The sequence below is a fragment of the Leucoraja erinacea genome, chromosome 11 (genome assembly GCF_028641065.1).
Source record: "Leucoraja erinacea ecotype New England chromosome 11, Leri_hhj_1, whole genome shotgun sequence".
Lineage (NCBI taxonomy): Eukaryota > Metazoa > Chordata > Chondrichthyes > Rajiformes > Rajidae > Leucoraja > Leucoraja erinaceus.
Window position 1 is genome coordinate 4,376,437 of NC_073387.1, and position 13,530 is coordinate 4,389,966.

The 13,530-nt window shown below is 45.5% G+C and overlaps 1 protein-coding gene across 5 annotated transcripts in view; it reads left to right on the plus strand.

Moving 5' to 3' along the window:
- LOC129701422 (serine/threonine-protein phosphatase 2A 55 kDa regulatory subunit B beta isoform) overlaps window positions 1-13,530 on the plus strand; it is a 565,371-nt gene that overhangs the window by 514,302 nt on the left and 37,539 nt on the right. For all 5 annotated transcript variants that reach the window (XM_055642585.1, XM_055642587.1, XM_055642586.1 and 2 more), the window contains one exon: window positions 5,576-5,740. In XM_055642585.1, the coding sequence (XP_055498560.1) occupies window positions 5,576-5,740 (165 nt within the window). The remainder of the gene's footprint in view (window positions 1-5,575; window positions 5,741-13,530) is intronic.

Genomic DNA, 13,530 nt, shown 5'->3' on the forward strand with positions numbered 1-13,530 from the left:
CTCTGAGGCAGAGAATTCCACAGACTCACCACGCTCTGTGAGAAAAAGTGTTTTCCTCGTCTCCGTTCTAAATGGCTTACTCCTTATTCTTAAACTGTGGCCCCTGGTTCTAGACTCCCCCAACATCGGGAACATGTTTCCTGCCTCTAGCGTGTCCAAACCCATAACAATCTTATATGGTTCAATGAGATACCCTCTCATCCTTCTAAACTCCAGAGTGTACAAGCCCAGCCGCTCCATTCTCTTAGCATATGACAGTCCCACCATCCCAGGAATTAACCTTGAAACCTACGCTGCACTCCCTCAATAGCAAGAATGTCCTTCCTCAAATTAGAGGACCAAAACTGCACACAATACTCCAGGTGTGGTCTCACTACAATACTCCAGGTGTGGCCTTCAAAGCACAGCAAATAAGGGTCCCATTTTTTAACTGAAAACTTCACAGAAAATAATGACATTGTGCATCCCCCTTTTCTCCTCCATCTTCCTTTATGTTTCTCCCCTTCTTCCCTTCATTCCTATCACTGAAGAACAGCCCTGTGATCGACAGCATTTCAGCCTCTCCTGGTGGGTGAGTGTGAAGAGTGAGCACTGGTTCATAGTGCTGGAGTAACTCAGCAGGACAGGCAACATCTCTGGAGAGAAGGAATGGGTGACGTTTCTGTTCGAGACCCTCCTTCCTTCTCTCCAGGGATGCTGCCTGTCCCTCTGCGTTACTCCAGCATTTTGTGTCTATCTTTGGTTTAAACCAATCTGCCGTTCTGTCCTAGACAGTGAGCACTGGCAGTCTGTCCAGATGCAGGATCGAGACCAACTTCACTCATCTCCCACATTGCCACAGTGACAAGTAGTGTTGCTGCTTCACAGATCGAGGGACCTGGGGCCAATCCTGACCTCTTTGTGTGATGTGTGCACATTCGTCCTGTGACCCTGCGAGTTTGCTGCGGGTGGCCCGCTTCCCTGCCACATACCAAACATAGAAAATAGATGCAGGAGGAGGCCATTCGGCCCTTCGAGCCAGCACGGCCATTCATTGTGATCATGGCTGATGTACTGGTTGGCAGCTCTGCCACAGAAGGTAGTTGAGGCCAGTTCATTGGCTATATTTAAGAGGGAGTCAGATGTGGCCCTTGTGGGATCAGGGGGTATGGAGGGAAGGCAGGTACAGGATACTGAGTTCGATGATCAGCCATGATCATATTGAATGGCGGTGCAGGCTCGAAGGGCCGAATGGCCTACTCCTGCACCTATTTTCTATGTTTCTAGGTCAATAGATGTAGGAGCAAACAAGCAATGTGAGGCATGTAAACAGGCAGGTAAATAAATGGGAGGTAGACAAAAATGCTGGAGATACTCAGCGGGTGCAGCAGCATCTATGGAGCGAAGGAAATGGGCAACGTCGCCGAAACCCTGAAACATTGCCTATTTCCTTCGCTTCATAGATGCTGCTGCACCCGCTGAGCTTCTCCAGCATTTTTGTCTACCTTCGATTTTCCAGCATCTGCAGTTCCTTCTTAAACAGGTAAATAAATGGGAAATGGTGGATAGGGTGGTCAAAAAGGCCTTTTGGACATTGGCCTTCATCAGTCAGAGCATCAGAAATGGAGGCTGGGAGGTCATGTTGCAGTTATGCAAAATTTTGGTGAGGCCGTGTTCAGGTTTGGGCACCATGTTATAGGAAAGATGTTGTTAAGCTGTATATGATGCAGATAATATTTGCAAGGGTGTTGCTACAACTCGAGGGCCTGATCTACAGTTTTAGAAGCGGTTGAGAAGGATAGGATTCTATTCCATGCAGCACAGGAGGATGAGGGGTGATCTTATATACAAAATCATGAGAAGAATAGATCAGGTAGATGCACAGAGTCTCTTGCCCAGAGTAGGGGTATCGAGAAACCCGAGGACATAGGTTTAAGGTGAGAGGGGAACAATTTAATAGGAATCTGAGGGGTAACTTTTTGACACAAAGGGTGGGAGATGTATGGAACGAGCTGCCAGAGGAGGTCGTTGAGGTAGGTACTATCGCAACGTTTAAGAAATATTTTGACAGGCACATAGGTAGGAGAGGTTTAGAGAGATTTGGGCCAATTCCAGGCAAGTTGGACTAGTGTAGACGGGACATGTTGGCCAAACTGTTTCTACGCTGTAACACTTTGTGACTCGGACATGGGCTTCCTCCAGATACGCTGGTTTCCTCCAACGTCCAAAAGATGTACTAGTTCCTCAGTTAATTTTGCAAAAACTGTAAACTGCCCCTGGTTTGTAGGTGTGAGGTAGAATGTTGAGAGAGTTGAGGGGAATATGGGGAGAGTCAAATAGGATTACTGTGGGATTAGTATAACTGAGTGCCTGGTCACATGGACCCGCTGGGATGAAGAGCTGTTTCTGTGCTGTGTGACTCAGTGGCAGAGTGAATGAACAATCTGCTTGACTGACCCGGCCTCCCCAACTTTATATTTGACTAACAATTAATCAATGCTGTTCACATTGTTTGCTTTGTACATCCCCCCACCCCCCTCCCCCAATGGTCTCTTCTCTGGGTTTTCCTGAAACTCCTTATTTATGGAGACTGCATAAAGCCTGACAAGTCCAGAATTCCAACAAGTTGACATCTTTATTTCTAATTATTACATGGGGGAGTTCAAAATGTACCTCCACTTTGTAAAATGGTATGATCCAAGTCATGCTAAGAATTGGCTATTGAACCTAGAGCAATAAATTCCAACAGTTCATCTGTTTTATAATTGTTGAACATGCTTGTGGCCCATTGATTTCTAGCTCCAGGGAACTAAAGATCAATAGTTCAGTGACTACTTTAACCAGTGGTTGTAAAAACAATACAGACTCTGGTTTCTATTGCACTTTCTGTATCTGGTATGTTAAGGGCCTGTCCCACCAGCATGCGATTGCATGCGTCTAGCGTGACCAAACGTGGCCGCTTGAGGCGTACGGCCGCGCGGGGCCGGCCCCACTTCCAACCGTGGAGGCGTATGCAGTTGTGCGGGACTGGTCCCGACATCGCGCGGGGCTCCGAAAATTCTGCACTGTCCGCAAATTCCGCGCGCCAAGGGCCTGTTGGCCTGCAGGCGCATTGAGGGCGTACGCAGCGTGGCGATGACGTCACCGCCCGGCGTGCTGTTGCGTGATGACGTCACCGCCCGACACCGTGCAACATCCAAATTCAGTCGGCCCGCCTCCTGCCCAGCTGATTGGTGAGTATGATGTCGGGACCAGCCCCGCACAACTCCATACGCCTCCGCGGTTCGAAGTGGGACCGGCCCCACGCGGCCATACGCCTCAAGCGACCACGTTTGGTCGCGCTAGACGCATGCAATCGTATGCTGGTGGGACAGGCTCTTTACAGCAAATAGAGTGTTTACTGATGCATATTCATTGTGTTAAAATGGAAGCTTTGAGAATCAAATTGCATTATACAATTGAATAACATTGTTTTGGTTAGCCCATATGAAGATGGGGAGTCTGGTTCATGCAACCAGATGGATACATAAAAGATTGCAGATGCCAGAATCTTGAGCATAGAACAGACTGCTGAAGGAAATGGCAGATGATGTTTCAAGTTTTGTGCAGGAAGGAACTGCAGATGCTGGTTTACATCGTATATATACACAAAGTGCTGGAGTAACTCAGCAGGATAGGCAGCATCTTTGGAGAGAAGGAATGGGTGACGTTTAGGGTCGAGTCTGAAGAAGGGTCTCAATCCGAAACATCACCCATTCCTTCTCTGCGAAGATGCTGCCTGACCCGCTGAGTTACTCCAGCATTTTGTGTCTATCTTTAGTGTTTCAGGTTTCGTCAGTCTGAAGAAACATTGTCAGTCCTTTTCCCTCCACAGATACTGCCTGACCCATTGAGTTCCTCCAGCAGTCTCTTTGTTCAACTAGATAGTCGGTACACTTCCCCATTGGACATGCTGGGTGACTGTTCGTACTGTTATTGCTGGCAGAAGCTTAAATGAGGGAACATCCAAGATAATTTACAAATTGACTGCAGAGCCTTAAATAGAAATGCAACATGAGAAGGAATACGGTGAGAGGGGAAATATTTAATAGGAACCTGAGGTGTAACTTTTTCACACAAAGGGTGATGGGTGTATGGAACGAGCTGCCGGAAGGGGTAGTTGAGGAGGGTACTATCGCAACGTTTAAGAAACATTTAGATAGGGATATGGATAGGAAAGGTATAGAGGGAAATGGGTCAAGGTGGGACTAGTGTAGATGTTGGCCGGTGTGGGCAAGTTGGGCCGAAAGGTGTTTCCACATTGCATGACTATGAATAATATGAAATTATGCTCCTTGGAAAAGTGAGAAAATAGCTCTGATAAGAAAGGAAGTTTCTATCCAATATAGAAACACATTCCAGAGACCAGCGTCAGATGGAAAGTGGCCTATTGTCAAGGAATTAGTATCAATGGTTATTACCATTAACTGGTTATAGTTTGTTTTGTTTAGTTTAGTTTAGTTTAGAGATACAGCGCGGAAACAGGCCCTACGGCCCACCGGGTCAGCGCCGACCAGCGATCCCCGCACATTAGCACTACACTACACTCTCTAGGGACAATTTTTACATTCACCAAGCCAATTAAGCTACTGTACGTCTTTGGAATGTGTGAGGAAACCGAAGATCTCGGAGAAAATCCACGCAGGTCACGGGGAGAACGTACAAACTCCGTACAGACAGCACCCGTAGTCGGGATCGAACCCGGATCTCTGGTGCCGCATTCGCTGTAAGGCAGCAACTCCACCACTGCGCCACCGTGACCACCGTGTTGTCGGAACGAGTGGCCAGTTAAAAGAGTTATCCCAGTCACATCACCGTACAAGTGCATCCCAGATATAGGAGGTATTGGTAATGGGCTTTGATTATTATTGTGTACTGAGATGTAGCAAAACATTTTATCTTGCATGCTATCCACACCTACATGAGAATAGTGAAACCATACACAAGTACTACAGATATTGCAGAGAGATAAATAAGCAGCGTGTACAATGTAGAGTTGCAGCTAAAGAGAAAGATCACATTTTTAAAAAACTTGCTGGGGCATCAGGGTAGGTTGAGATCAGGACTATATCCTTAGCTTCTGAGAGGCCCATTTTTTCAATAGTATGTTAATAATTGGGAAGAATCTATTCCTGAATCTGATGGTATCTGCTTTCAAACTTTTGTGGCTTCTGCTCGGGAGGGGAGAGGAGAGGAGAGAATGAACTCCTTCATTTTAGTGATACAGTGTGTTAACAGGCCCTTCGACCCAACTTGCCCACACTGGCCAACATGTCCCAGCTACACTGGTCCCACCTCTCATTCCTAATCCCATTTGCCTGCCTTCTCCCCATAATCTCTGACACCCGTACTAATCAAGAATATGTTGAGTATTGTCAAGGATTCTATTGGCTGTTTTCCCAAGGCAGTGTTTAGTGTGGATGGAATCTTTGAGATGGGCTTGGGTGGGGAGGGGGGGGGATTGTGACTGCTTAACGTGATGGTACAATGCATGTGATGGCTTGATATTGGGCACTGTATGCAAGTCTGGTTACTTCCTTGATCCATGGCCTTTCAGATATTGTAGATATAAAGCCTGCCAACATGGAGGAGTTGACCGAGGTGATCACAGCAGCAGAATTCCACCCGCACCAGTGTAATATGTTTGTGTACAGCAGCAGTAAAGGAACAATCCGACTGTGTGACATGCGGGCATCAGCACTGTGCGACAAGCATTCAAAGCGTAAGTGGCCAACCTCGTCTTTCACTGCACTGTTTGTGACAATTGTGGGCTGCCTTGCTGGATAAGGTCTGCCTTGGCTTGCATGCCAATGGGTAACCACAAATTGATGTGTTGTAATAATTGATTCAATATTGGAGCTGGCACAGTGGTGCAGTGGTAGAGTTGCTGCCTTACAGCGCCAAAGATCCGAGTTCGATCCTGAAAACGGGTGCTGTCTGTATGGAGTTTGTACGTTCTGCCGGTGATCTGGTGGGTTTTCTCCAGGATCTCCGGTTTCATCCCAGAGACGTACAGGTTTGTAGGTTAATTGGGTTGATATAACTGTAAATATTTCCTTGTGTGTGTGTAGGATATGGAGGATGATGCGGGGATCACTGGTTGGTGAAGACTTGGTGGGCCGCGGGGCCTGTTTCCTCATTGTACCTCTAAACTAAACTGGACTAAACAAAAATTCAACCCAGCAGTGCCCCTGCTCTCAAACACAACCACACCTGACCAACCTCCCCAGGTTAAGGTGACACAGCAGAGAACGCTGCTATCCCACAGCTTCACAGCCCCCAGGTCTGATCCTGGTCTTCAGCACTTGCTGAGTGAAGTCTGTATGTGCTCCCTGTGGCCACTGGGTTTCTGAATGCTCCGGTGTCGTCCCATGTTCTGAAAGATATGCTGGTTGTTTAACACTTGTAAGTTGCCGCTGGTGTAGTTTCATGCCAAAACAATCCAAGGAGAGTTGATGGCCATGTGAGAAGTAAGTAAGTAAGTAAGTAAGTAATTGGTCAAGGATTCACATACAAGGAATTTGCCTTGGTGCTCCGCCCACAAGTAACAACATGACATACAGTGACAGTTACGAATGACTCAGAAAACACTAAACATTAATAATAATAAAACATTAATGATAAAACACCATTGATCAAGCATGTGAACCAACAAAATACCAGATCAAAGGGAGGTTACAGATTTTTGGCTGTTGAGTAGAGCAACTACTCGTGGATAAAAGCTGTTTTCATGTCTGGCTGTGACAGTTTTGACAATCCAGAATCGTCTTCCAGAGGGAAATGATTCAAAGAGTTTGTGGCCAGGGTGAGAGGGGTCAGAGATGATCTTGCCCGCTCGCTTCCTGGCCCTTGCAGTGTACAGTTCATCAATGGAGGGAAGGTTGCAGCCAATAACCTTCTCTGCTGATCTGACAATTCTCTGCAGCCTTAAGGTGTTGTGCTTGGTGGCTGAGCCAAACCAGACCATGATGGAGAAGGTGAGAACAGACTCTACAATGGTCGTGTAGAATTGGACCATCGTTGTCTGTGGCAGATTGTGCTTCCTCAGTTGCCGCAGGAAGTACATCCTGTTGTGCCTTTTTGACTGTGGAGTCGATGGTAGCCCCCCACTTAAGGTCCTTGGAGAGAAGCAATAAGTTGCAATGGCCCAGGAAACTAAGGAGCGAAGGAATGACACTGATGGAATTGGCTTGCTGAGAATGTGGATAGACCCAATTCCTGAAGGACTACTGGATCCAACATGCCATCAGAAGTGAAATATTGTAGACAGCAGAAAACAGCAAACTGTACGTTAGGCAGCACATGTACCAAAATAGAGGGATAAACGTACAATTGTCGAGATTTACTGTTTATTAGCCCAAGGAAGAAGGGATGGTGTGAAGGAAGAAACAAAGGGGAGGTGACAGAGTGATTGAATGAGAAAAGTTAGGATGTAAAAAGCAGATGACAATAGGACAAGATGAAAATGAGAGCAGTCATTTTAACCTAATGTTATTGGATTCACTGAAGGCAGATGGGTGTCAGTTGCCTCATCATAAGAAAATGGTCTTTCTTTCTCACTTGCAATGGGTTGTATTTGAGTAGATCCTTCCTGCAGACATTATGGAATCTGGGTTAAACTTTACTCTAATTCAGTTACAGTTTAGTTTATTGTCACGTGTACCGAGGTACAGTGAAAAGCTTTTGCCGCTTGCTATCCTGTCAGCAGAAAGACAATACATGATTACAATCAAGCTATTTACAGTGTATAGATACATGATATGGGAATAATGTTTAGTGCAAGGTAAAGCCAGCAAAGTCCAATCAAGGATAGTCCGAGGGTTACCAAGGAGGTAGATAGTAGTTCAGGACTGCTCTCTGGTTGTGGTAGGATGATTCAGTTGCCTGATAACAGCTGGGAAGAAACTGTCCCTGAATCTGGAGATGTGCATTTTCACACTTCTATAGTTACCAGTCATTGCCAGGATGCAGAAATGGGAAGCCTGCAATTCCAGTCCCTTTGCAATCTTACTGGCCAAACCTGCAGGTTGCTGGGGAAACAGAGCCACAAAACAACTGGGAGTATCTCAGCGGGACAGGCAGCATCTCTGGAGATAGGGAATGGGTGATGTTTCGGGTAAAGAACCTTCTTCGGACTAATCTGAAGAAGGGTCTTGACCAGAAAAAGCACCCCTTCCTTCTCTCCAGGGATGCTGCCTGCCCCGCTTCGGTTTAAACCAGCATTTGTAGTTCCTTCCGACACAGAGACAACTGGGACATGGGACAGAAAGGAAGAAAAGCAACCCAAAAATGTAAAGTAGGTGCAAAATTGTACCTTTCACTCCCTTCGAACATTTAACACAGTGAGCTTTTTCACAAAGGAGATTAAACTTGAAAGCTGTTCACTTATCAGCTGAATGGCAATAACAACTTGGAAGTCTTAGTGAAAGACAAAAGTAATACTGATTGCAGAGTGGTGTGAGTAAAGGGCCTGTCCCACTTGGCCGTCATTCGCGCGCCATTTACACGACCTGCTAGCGTGTGGGTAGCATGTGGGTAGCGCGGGGACGGGCGCATGGAGTGGTGTGGAGGAGTGTGGACTTCGTCCTGAATGAAATCTTCGCGCGCCACCGGCCTGTCGCGTAAACTGACGGCCAAAGTGGGACAGGCCCAAGACCCTGGCGCGGCGCAATGTCTCACCTCCAACAGCAGCAGAAGCAGGCAAACGATCGCCGAACTCAGCCTGGGGCTCACGGCCGTTGCGGATCCGGATCCGCCCCCACTCCTACTCCCAGAGCGGGGCCAAGACGATTGGAGATAGACACAAAATGCAGGAGTAACTCAGCGGGACCGGCAGCATCTCTGGAGAGAAGCAAATGGTGTCGTTTCGGGTCGAGACCCTTCTTCAGACTGAAGAAGAGTCTCGACCCGAAACATCATCCATTCCTCCTCTCCAGAGATGCTGCCGGTCCCGCTGAGTTACTCCAGCATTTTGTGTCCATCTTCAAATGACATCACACGCTCCAGACGGCTGTGCGGGCGCATGATGACGTGCGCACAATTACAGATAGTTACAGAAGATAGACACAAAAAGACGGAGTAACTCAACATGACAGGCAGCATCTCTGGCAACAAGGAATGGGTGACGTTTCGGGTCAAGACCCTTCGGTTAGGGATAAGGGAAACGAGATATATAGACAATGATGTAGAGAGATAGAGAACAATGAATAAAAGATATGCAAAAAAGTTACGATGATAAAGGAAACAGGCCATTGTTAGCTGTTTGCTGGGTGAAAACGAGAAGCTGGTGCGACTTGGGTGGGGGATGGTAGGAGAGAGGGAATGCCGGGGCTACCTGAAGTGAGAGAAATCAATATTCATGGCACTGGGCTGTAAGCTTCCCAAAGGAGGTTAGGGTGATGTCTGATGTATGTGGGAATGCGCAATTCTTGGTATCGCCTTCCACTCTAAGCCACTTCCCCTGTTGGAAAGGTGTACGCAGTGGTGTCCACCAAGAATCTCAGTTGAGTTATTGCAGTGTTAATATCAAGAGATCCTAGGTTCATTGCTAAGTCTGTGGTAGTTTAACCAAGCAGATATCTGATGCTAATTCCCCTCCACCTAACATGCATGACTGTATGTGGGAGCAACTCTTAATTAGGTGTGTGTGTGCCTGGGCTGTATGCGTGTGCATGAAACAGAATATGATGTTACTGTGGGATAGCCTGCATCTTTACTGCACCTGGCAGTCCCAAGAAAAACAAACAAAAGCAACAAAAAGAAAATGCTGATGTTGGAAGTAGAACATAAAAGCAGAAAGTGCTGGAAATAGAGCAGCACCTAAGGTAGGTATGTTACAAAACCTACCTGAATCGCCATTGGGAATCTGCCCTCAGCCATGTCGGCGATTTTGGCGCTGTTTGGAGGGGGCTGGTTTAAAACGCGATTTTTACTAGGCTGTACTAATCGCAGATGTTCAGCCTAGTAAATCATTAACGAAAAATCGCTGCAAGACCCGGTCGCAAAATGTATTATTAGTTTTATAGGCCTCGACAATATAGTTCTAATAGTTTTAAAATTACTGTTTCATTCCGCAACCTCTCGCAGCCCCAGGGTTTTATAAAGCAAACAATTAAAGGTATGTACCTTATTTTTACATTAAATGGGGCATATATATAACCCTGAATATCAAGTTATCTATAGCGAGTAGTTCATTTTGGGCTTTTTATATCCCGCAGTATTTTTCTCGGCATTTGAGGGCACTAATCCAGCGCTATGTCAACGTTCTAAACCAGCGCGTTCAAATGAACCCACTAGAAAGCCGATTTAAATGGGCATTTATTTACAGCAATTGAACACTAAATTCCTTCCATTTGGCCTATAAATTAATGTAAATTAGATATAAAAATCATGTTATATTGTGAATTATTTGTGAATAATCTTTGGACACTTAGGCTATTTAAAAATGTTAATCTTTCCTTAAGAAATGGGCTTTTGATTATCCAAGATCACAGCTTTTTTGTAATGTCCATTGAAAATCAATAGGGAACAAGATGCTAATTTCCGAGTATAAAAATGGTCATAACTTTTTTAATACTTGAGATATGAAAGTGAATTTGGTGTCAAATTAAACTTATTGTTATGCTTTATCTGATGGGATAAATTGCAGACTTGATTTTTTAAATCTCAAAATTTTGTAACATTGCTACCTAAGGATAGAGAAACAAGAGTTCTCAAGAAGCGCTCTGGACCAGAGTACTTAACTCTATTTCTCTCTCCTCTGATACTGACTGACTTTATATGCATTTTTAGAACTTGCTGTTTTTATAAAAAATGACCACAACCTGTGCAGGAATTATTTATTTGTTGATGCTGGTTAGTGCTATTAGTTGTAGCTTTGAGTGTTATGTTCATTGGATATATTCAGGATGATCTTGCGAGGTGCATTTTCCATCCAGATGTCCGCTGTCCTTTCATTTGTGAAGATACCCAGAGCACCTTACATACATCTGTCCATTCTCTCCATCCTGTTTACTTTATCCTACCATCTCGATGCCCCAGACGTTCTGTACTGTGATGCAATATTAAGGTATGCTGTATGATGGAATTTTATTGGAAAGCTGACTGCCAATTATATCAGATTCTTAACTGTATAAATTCAGGAGATTTGCTTCCAGGTCTTCCCAGATCTCTCTCAGCTCTCCTACCACCACCACCACACACTGAACTTAACCACACCACAAGCTAATTGTGTGACATACTGTAACAACCAAGCCTCCATCCCGATATGCCCCACCCCAGTCATCAATGTCCCTGTTCAAACTCACACACTCTTCACCCCGCTTGACTCTCTGACCCCAACAAACCGCACGCACTCTCTTCACCAAGGTCTGACTGTCAAACGCAATGAATAACTGCTTGCCTTCAGCTCCACAAACATTGGGTGAGCTAGGGTCTGTTTAATACAACTTTCCTGATAGAAAACCTGTAGACCATGATATTTACTCTATTATTAAATTTTCACCCAACTTGACTCTGCTCTGCACTGTGCTGAGGGCACTGGTAACCAGTATGATTCTATAGAACAGAAGTAAATAGAAATAGGAATAGGCTACCTAGCCTTTCAGGCCTGCCTTGCCATTCAATATCATCATAGCAGATCTATGCTGGCCTTAACTCCTCGTCTGTGTCAGTTCCTCATAACTCTCAATTCTTCAATTCTTCAAATATTTATGCATCTCCACCTGAACTACATCTAATCATGTGGCCTCCCACATTATAGGGTATAGCATTCCACAGATTTACCATCCTCTGAGGATAGCATTAAGCAGGCCACCAGTATAGACCAGCAGAACACCTTCATTCAGTCCTCCTGAACCAACCTGATCTCCCGGTTGCTAAACACTTTAATTCGCCTTCCCATTCCCACACAGACCTTTCTGTCCTGGGTCTCCTTCATTGTCAGAGTGATGCTAACCACAGATTGGTGGAACAGCATCGCATATTTTGCTCAGGCAGTGGTATGAATATTGATTTCTCTCACTTCAAGTAACCCCGGCATTCCCTCTCTCTCTATCCCTCCCCCACCCAAGTCACACCATAGAAACATAGAAACATAGAATACAGGTGCAGGAGTAGACCATTTGGCCCATCGAGCCAGCACCACCATTCAATATGATCATGGCTGATCATCCAAAATCATTATCCTGTTCTGGCTTTCCCCTCATATTCCTTGATTTCCTTAGCCCCAAGAGCTAAATCTAACTTTCCTTTGAAAACATCCAGTGAATTGGCCTTCTGGGAGAATAACTCTCTGGGTGAAAACGTTTTTCCTGATCTCAATCCTAAATGGCCCACCCCTTATTTTTAAACTGTGACCCCTGGCTTTGGACGCCCCCAACATCAGAAACATTTTTCCTGCATCTACCCTGTCCAATCCACTAAGAATGTTATGTTTCTATAAGATCCTCTGAGAGAAAACATATTTTGTACTTCAATTTTAAATGACTGGCCCCATTTCTTATAGCTATGTCCCTTTATGACACACCCACCAGTTGAAACATCTCAACATCTACCCTGACAACCCCCTAGGAAATTGTTTGTGTGAATAGAAGTCACTCCTCATTCTTCTAAATTCGCTGGAATACAGATCCAAACTGTCTATCGTCTGTTGATGGGACAAGCAAGACAAGTCAAGTCAAGTTTATTCATCCCATACACATACGAGATGTGCAGTGAAATGAAAAGTGGCAATGCCAAGCACGAGTTAGCCTGGTGAATCTCCTTTGGAATGCCTTCAATGCAGTCTAGTTTAGAGTTTAGTTTAGAGATACAGCGCAGAAACAGGCTCATTGGCCCACCGAGTCCACACTGACCAGCGATCCCCGCACCTTAATACTACTCTACATACACAAGAGTCAATTTACATGTACACCAAGTCAATTAACATAAAACCTGTACATCTTTGGAGTGTCAGGTTTGGGGAGAAGGCAGGAGACTGGGGTTCAGAGGGAGAGATAGGTCAGCCATGTTTGAACGGCGGAGTAGACTTGATGGGCTGAATGGCCTTAATCTGCTCCTATTCTTATGACATGAGTGTGGGAGGAAACCAATGATCTTTGAGAAACCCACACTGCAAAACTCTACCACTGTGCCGCCAGTCATATCCATTTTTAGCTCAAGCTCCTCATAATATCTCAGCAGAACCTCCTTCCCAATCCTACCTAGGTTGTTAGTGGTGGAGAAGCTTGTGTGGTCCTGAGATCCTGAGAGCAATGCAGTCTGGAGCTATGCGTTAAGGTCGAGGGGGTGGTCTCTGACAAAGAGCAATCCAACCAAGACCTCAACGGTGGAACAGGCGGAGGACGATGGCTGACTTTAGTGGAACGTCGCAACGGCTGGGAAGGCGGATGAAGGCTGCAGCAGAATAGGTCTCCGATTGTCTTGGACTCCATGCCATTGGATCCTGACCCAGATCTGTCATGAACCGTGTGGTGGTTGTCTGTGCACCAGTCTCCCCACATTAAACATAGT